The sequence below is a fragment of the Pagrus pagrus genome, assembly GCF_965226575.1.
Source record: "Pagrus pagrus genome assembly, chromosome: 22".
Lineage (NCBI taxonomy): Eukaryota > Metazoa > Chordata > Actinopteri > Spariformes > Sparidae > Pagrus > Pagrus pagrus.
Window position 1 is genome coordinate 17,139 of NC_140204.1, and position 7,862 is coordinate 25,000.

The 7,862-nt window shown below is 45.9% G+C and overlaps 1 protein-coding gene across 1 annotated transcript in view; it reads right to left on the bottom strand.

The window, feature by feature from the left end:
* Positions 1-1,043: 1,043 nt before the first annotated feature.
* Positions 1,044-7,862, bottom strand: part of LOC311251719 (retinal guanylyl cyclase 2-like) — a 29,320-nt gene continuing 22,501 nt past the window's right edge. The window contains exons 16-24 of the mRNA XM_084344330.1: positions 5,920-6,068; positions 5,607-5,770; positions 4,520-4,643; positions 4,355-4,423; positions 3,254-3,428; positions 2,568-2,666; positions 2,244-2,329; positions 1,671-1,756; positions 1,044-1,154 (exon numbers count right to left, since the gene is read on the bottom strand). Coding sequence (XP_084200456.1) covers positions 1,070-1,154; positions 1,671-1,756; positions 2,244-2,329; positions 2,568-2,666; positions 3,254-3,428; positions 4,355-4,423; positions 4,520-4,643; positions 5,607-5,770; positions 5,920-6,068 — 1,037 coding nt within the window. The 3' untranslated portion in view covers positions 1,044-1,069. The remainder of the gene's footprint in view (positions 1,155-1,670; positions 1,757-2,243; positions 2,330-2,567; positions 2,667-3,253; positions 3,429-4,354; positions 4,424-4,519; positions 4,644-5,606; positions 5,771-5,919; positions 6,069-7,862) is intronic.

Here is a 7,862-nt window from a genome sequence, read left to right on the forward strand (position 1 = left end):
ACAGCCACACAACTGATTATTGATTATCAGAAACTGATCACTGCAACTTCAGTCAGTCGACATGTTGCCAGGATATGATGACAGAGCCTGATATAATATTTACCTTCATTCATTCATTCATTTTTTTATTCATTCATTCATTCATTTTTTTATTCATTCATTCATTCATTCATTTTTTCTGTAACAGGAAGTTTTCCCAGCATGCACTGCACTGTAGGTCATACTGTTACCATATACACATACTGTTGCTGTATACAGATACTGTTGCTGTAAACAGATACTGTTACTGTATACAGATACTGTTGCTGTAAACAGATACTGTTACTGTATACAGATACTGTTGCTGTAAACAGATACTGTTGCTGTATACATATACTGCTGCTGTATACAGATACTGTTACCGTATACAGATACTGTTGCTGTAAATAGATACTGTTACCGTATACAGATACTGTTGCTGTAAACAGATACTGTTACCGTATACAGATACTGCTGCTGTATACAGATACTGTTACCGTATACAGATACTGTTGCTGTAAACAGATACTGTTACCGTATACAGATACTGTTGCTGTAAACAGATACTGTTACCGTATACACATACTGTTGCTGTATACAGATACTGCTGCTGTATCCAGATACTGTTACCGTATACAGATACTGTTGCTGTATACAGAAAGTATCACTGTATAATCAGAAAGAGAAACGTGATGACGGGATGTCAGGGACCAATCAGAGCTGCATGTCCTCCAGCTACAAACAGGAAGTAAATTATTGTCCATGCTGATTGGTCACATCAGAACTCCATTCACATTTTAACAAGATTTGGCTGAAAAGTTCTAACAAGCTGATAAAATGTCCTTTAAAGCACAGTCCAGTCCTCGAGGTAGTGTGTGTGTGTGTGTGTGTGTGTTAATAATTTTGTTAGTTTGAGTGTGTGTGTGTGTGTGTGTGTGTGTGTGTGTGTATGATAATTGTGTTATGTTTAGTGTGTGTATGTGTGTGTGTGTGTGTGATAATAATTTTGTTATGTTTATTGTGTGTGTGTGTGTGTGTGTGTGTGTTGGCATCATTTCTTTATCTTCTGTCTGTCCAGAAACTTTTGTCTTCTTTCAATTGGAATCTCATCCAGACTGATACCATGATTACTGGCCCTGTGAGAGAGACAGGTTACAGGGAGAGACAGGTTAGAGGGAGAGATAGGTGAGAGAAAGACACAGGTTACAGGGTGAGACAGGTGAGAGAGGGAGAGACAGGTTACAGGGAGAGACAGGTGAGAGAGGGACAGACAGGTGAGAGGGAGAGACAGGTTACAGGGAGAGACGGGTGAGAGAAAGACACAGGTTACAGGGTGAGACAGGTGAGAGAGGGAGAGGCAGGTTACAGGGTGAGACAGGTGAGAGGGAGAGACAGGTGAGAGAGAGAGACAGGTTAGAGGAAGAGACAGGTGAGAGAAAGACACAGGTTACAGGGTGAGACAGGTGAGAGAGGGAGAGACAGGTTACAGGGAGAGACAGGTTAGAGAGAGAGACAGGTGAGAGGGAGAGACAGGTTAGACAATCTGGAATCTGTGTGTGTGTGTGTGTGTGTGTGAGTGATGGTGTGTGTGTGTGAGTGATGGTGTGTGTGTGTGTGTGTGTGTGTGTGTGTGTGTGTGTGAGTGTTCTCACCCTCCAGTGAGGTCAGGAGGAACAGGAAGAGGTTTATCGAAACCTTCTCTGCCGGTCAGCCAGTATGTGTCCACTGTGCCCTTCACCTGCAACACAAACATTACATCACAACTAAACATCACTGACTCAGTGTGGTTCTGGATCTGCTCAGTTCTGGATCTGATCAGTTCTGGATCTGCTCAGTTCTGGATCTGATCAGATCTAGATGTGGACCACACAATAACATTTTCCATCTATCAATATTTATTGTAATTTAGTGACAGCTGTTGTTTCCAAACACATTCATTAGTTTGTGTTTTTTCCTCTTCCCAGTGTTCCCACTGTTCCCAGTCTTCCTACTGATCCCAGTCTTCCCACTGTTCCCAGTCTTCCCACTGTTCCCAGTCTTCCCGCTGTTCCCATATACAGTATTTATATTCAATCAATTACGGGGAAGACTGGGAAAACTGGGAGAGACTCTATAATGTGTATATACACGGTATATATATTCTTTATAATCTGGTTTCGTGTCAAAGTCTTTCTGACTGTTTTCATCAAGAGTCTGAAGCTCAACGTCTGAGCAGGTGAGTGTACCTGTGTCTTTCTGGTGTCTATGTGGTATCCCAGTTTGAGACTGGTCAGGACCTTCACTGTACTCAGACTGATGTGGATCCTGTAGGCTGAACCACAAACACACGATCATTATTGATTATCAGATATTGATCAAGACATCAACACACAACATTTCACTCAGATCAAATTTTCTGTTGTTTCCTGAAGAATCTCTGTGGATTCATCCATAATTTCATTAATCCAGATTTTATTGTTCATCAATGATTTTATTGTTCATCAATGAGTTTATTCTTCATCGATAACTTTACTGTTAACTAATCAATCATGTTCTTGTTTTCTACATACGCAGTCCGCTGGCTTCCATATGTGAGGCTGTGGTGACCGTGTCTCCAAACAGACAGTACCGGGGCATCGTGAGGCCGACCACGCCCGCTACCACTGCACCTGGAGACAGACAGACAGGTAGAGAGACAGACAGGTAGACACAGACAGGTAGAGCGACAGACAGGTAGACACAGACAGGTAGAGAGACAGACAGGTAGACACAGACAGGTAGAGAGACAGACAGGTAGACACAGACAGGTAGAGTGACAGACAGGTAGAGAGACAGACAGGTAGAGAGACAGACAGGTTTGGTCAGACGCTTGCAGTCAGGTTTAACTAACCCAACAAACAAACTCATCACCAGCTTCACACTCCTCACTGATCAATCACACAGAGTTATACCTGAACCAGAACTCTGACTCCGACCCTGATTCTGACCCTGATTCTGACCCACACACCCTCACATTCACAGCTTGTGTCACAAACTCAATGTGACAACAACATGAGTCTGTTTCTGGCAGTCAGTCGACGGCTGGCTGATGTTTAGCCAGCGGTTAGATTACAGATTACTGTTAGCTGTCGGATTACATGTAGCAGATTACAGGCCAGTGACTGCAGGTGACATGTAGATGATGACAACAGAAAGCAGTGAAGCTGTGAGGAGCTTTTCATGTTGAGTGTCACAGCCAGCTTCAGGAGGGTCGTACCTGAATGCAGGCCGATGCGTATCTTGACTTTAATCTCCGGCATGTGTTTGATCTTAAAAGCTGCTATAGAGTGAAGGATGTCCAGAGACATGTTGGACACTTCAGCCGCGTGTCGAGTCCCATTTCTGTTGGGGACACCTGAAGCCACCATGTAGGCGTCTCCGATGGTCTCTACCTGCAAACACACACAGCTTCATCTGTTAACACAACACACACACACACAGCTTCATCTGTTAACACAACACACACACACAGCTTCATCTGTCAACACAACACACACACACAGCTTCATCTGTTAACACAACACACACACACAGCTTCATCTGTTAACACACACTCACAGCTTCATCTGTTAACACAACACACACACACACAGCTTCATCTGTTAACACACACTCACAGCTTCATCTGTTAACACAACACACACACACACAACTTCATCTGTAAACACAACACAAACACACAACTTCATCTGTTAACACAACACACACTCACAACTTCATCTGTCAACACAACACACACACACAACTTCATCTGTAAACACAACACACACACACAACTTCATCTGTAAACACAACACACACACACAACTTCATCTGTAAACACAACACACACACACAACTTCACCTGTTAACACAACACACACAACTTCATCTGTAAACACAACACACACACATACAACTTCACCTGTTAACACAACACACACACACACACACAACTTCACCTGCAAACACAACACACACACACAACATGTAGGTTAGGACTGTTAACTCACATGAACCCTTCTACATGTTTTCATGCTAAACTAACTTCTAAAATATTTAAACATCAACAGAGTACAAGACAGACAGACAGGTGAAGAGACAGACAGGTGAGGAGACAGACAGGGGAAGAGAGAGACAGGTGAGGAGAGAGACAGGTGAGGAGAGACATACAGACAGGTGAGGAGACAGACAGGTGAGGAGACAGACAGGTGAAGAGAGAGACAGGTGAAGAGAGAGACAGGTGAGGAGACAGACAGGTGAGGAGACAGACAGGTGAGGAGAGAGACAGGCTGACTGTGATGCCACACAGGTGTTCTGTCAGTCGATTGGTTGTTACCTTGTAGACATCATGAGTTGCTATGATGGCATCAAACATGGTGTACAGGTCATTGAGCAGGTCGACTACCTGCACACACACACACACACACACACACACACACACACAGTGTTAGCTGGACAGTGAGACAGGTACGTCCTCAGGTGTTTCTCCTTCAGTTTGTACCTCGATGGGTTCACTGAGAGCTGAGATGGTCGTAAATCCAACGATGTCACTGAAGTAAAGAGTGCAGTCTGAATAATGTTCAGGTTGGACCTTCTTCCCTTTCTTCAGAGCCTGAGCCACGGACCTGACACACACACACACATGCACCATTACATCATGATGACATCATCATGTCATCATGACAGCATCATGTCAGCATGTGGCCAGTAGAGAAGAGAAATATGAAGACTCGTCCTCTCTACACGGAGCGAAGTTATAACAGCAGTTCAGCAGAAACTGAAAGTTTTTGTTTTTATTTTTTTATTTTTTTAAAGTTGTGTTTGTTGTTTGTTTGTTGTGGAGTTAAAATCCACACAGTCGACTGTGTGAGTCTGTTCTTCATCCTTCAGCCAAGTGTTCACTCGTCATGTCTGTTAGTTGCTCTGTAACCAGCAGCTCACTTCTGATGTTACATTAGTAAATACTTTAATATATTTACTGTTGTGTGTATAATACTATAAATATTAAACTGTGTCTACTTCTCATCAATACAACTTGCAGATGGATTTTGTTTCTACTGACTGTAAAGTTTACTGGTTGGTTTGTCGCTACAATGCTTTCTCCACAAAAAGGAGACGCCCTATTGGCCGATACTGTGTTCAGTGAGACGTCATTAAAAACCAGGTTAGGTTTGAAAGTATTTCTACAACACTGATCATCAAATACACTGAATATAAAGAAATGCATGTAGCTAACCACATCTGGTACATCCTGAGAGCTTTAATAATATAATGCTGTGAACGTTATCTGAAACATGAAGACTCTCAGAGTCCTGAAGAGTCTTTTCTCTGATTTGTCAGTGGACTAATGGACGTTGCTTCTGGAGATCAGAGATAATGATGTCATCAGAGGGTGATGTGACACTGAATTACATCAACGTGTTTTATTCTAGACGACAGGTTCCGTTGAGGAGCTGAGTGATATCACAGATGTGACAGAGGGAGGAGAATTATGGGAAATGTAGTAACGGTCAACTTCTGCTGGCAGCCACCAGGTGTCGCTGCTGCACCAACTTCATTATTTCAGTTTGAAATGAAAGGTGTCTCACTTCGGTAGGAGCTGTCCCACCAGCTTCTCTGTCTTGTTCCTCTCGACCTCCAGCTCGTCTGTTCGCTCTCTGATTAGATCCTCCAGGTTCGAACTGTACTGCTCCAACATCCGCAGCATGGAGTCGATGATGTTCGCCCTCTTCCCTCTGTTGATGCCCCGGAACTGCAAACACAAAACGCAGGAAATGTTTGAACAAAGTCCAGTCTGAAGTGTTCAGAAGGTCCCTGAAACTGAGCCAACAGTCAGTTTATTATAAAGACAAAGACTCCCTGACAGCAGCCAGCAGGGGGCAACAGTGCAGCTCGTTTCACCTGTTTGAAGATGTCATCGAAGCTTGGCCGCTTACTCGGATCTTCATTCCAACATTCATTCATCAGACTGAGACACTCGGCAGGAGCTTCATCCACCGAGACCAGCGGCCTGCAGAGAGGAGGGGGCTTCTTCAGACGCTCCAGTATCTCTGAGAGACAGACAGGCACACAGACAGGTCATCAGACAGACAGGCACACAGACAGGTCATCAGACAGACAGACAGACAGACAGACAGACAGGTCATCACACAGACAGACAGGTCATCACACAGACAGACAGACAGGTGGTCTGCAGAGAGGAGGGGGCTCCTTCAGACGCTCCAGTATCTCTGAGAGACAGACAGGCACACAGACAGACAGACAGACAGACAGACAGGTCATCTGACAGACAGGTGATCAGACAGACAGACAGGTCATCAGACAGACAGACAGACAGACAGACAGACAGGTGGTCTGCAGAGAGGAGGGGGCTCCTTCAGACGCTCCAGTAACTCTGAGAGATAGACAGGCACACAGACAGGTCATCAGACAGACAGGCACACAGACAGGTCATCAGACAGACAGACAGACAGACAGGTCATCACACAGACAGACAGGTCATCACACAGACAGACAGACAGACAGACAGACAGGTGGTCTGCAGAGAGGAGGGGGCTCCTTCAGACGCTCCAGTATCTCTGAGAGACAGACAAGCACACAGACAGACAGGCACACAGACAGACAGACAGGTCATCAGACAGACAGGTGATCAGACAGACAGACAGGTCATCAGACAGACAGACAGACAGGTGGTCTGCAGAGAGGAGGACGCTCCTTCAGACGCTCCAGTATCTCTGAGAGACAGACAGGCACACAGACAGGTCATCAGACAGACAGGCACACAGACAGGTCATCAGACAGACAGACAGACAGACAGGTCATCACACAGACAGACAGACAGACAGACAGACAGGTGGTCTGCAGAGAGGAGGGGGCTCCTTCAGACGCTCCAGTATCTCTGAGAGACAGACAAGCACACAGACAGACAGGCACACAGACAGACAGACAGGTCATCAGACAGGCAGGTGATCAGACAGACAGACAGGTCATCAGACAGACAGACAGACAGGTGGTCTGCAGAGAGGAGGGGGCTCCTTCAGACGCTCCAGTAACTCTGAGAGATAGACACGCACACAGACAGACAGGTCATCAGACAGACAGACAGACAGACAGACAGACAAACAGGTGATCGGACAGACAGACAGGTCATCAGACAGACAGACAGACAGAGAGAATAACAGGTCATCAGACAGACAGACAGCTCATCAGACAGACAGACAGACAGACAGGTGGTCTGCAGAGAGGAGGGGGCTCCTTCAGACGCTGCAGTATCTCTGAGAGACAGACAGGCACACAGACAGACAGACAGACAGACAGACAGGTCATCAGACAGACAGACAGACAGGTGGTCTGCAGAGAGGAGGAGGCTCCTTCAGACGCTGCAGTATCTCTGAGAGACAGACAGGCACACAGACAGACAGACAGACAGACAGACAGGTCATCAGACAGACAGACAGACAGGTGGTCTGCAGAGAGGAGGGCGCTCCTTCAGACGCTCCAGTATCTCTGAGAGACAGACAGGCACACAGACAGGTCATCAGACAGACAGGCACACAGACAGGTCATCAGACAGACAGACAGACAGACAGGTCATCACACAGACAGACAGACAGACAGACAGACAGGTGGTCTGCAGAGAGGAGGGGGCTCCTTCAGACGCTCCAGTATCTCTGAGAGACAGACAAGCACACAGACAGACAGGCACACAGACAGACAGACAGGTCATCAGACAGGCAGGTGATCAGACAGACAGACAGGTCATCAGACAGACAGACAGACAGGTGGTCTGCAGAGAGGAGGGGGCTCCTTCAGACGCTCCAGTAACTCTGAGAGATAGACACGCA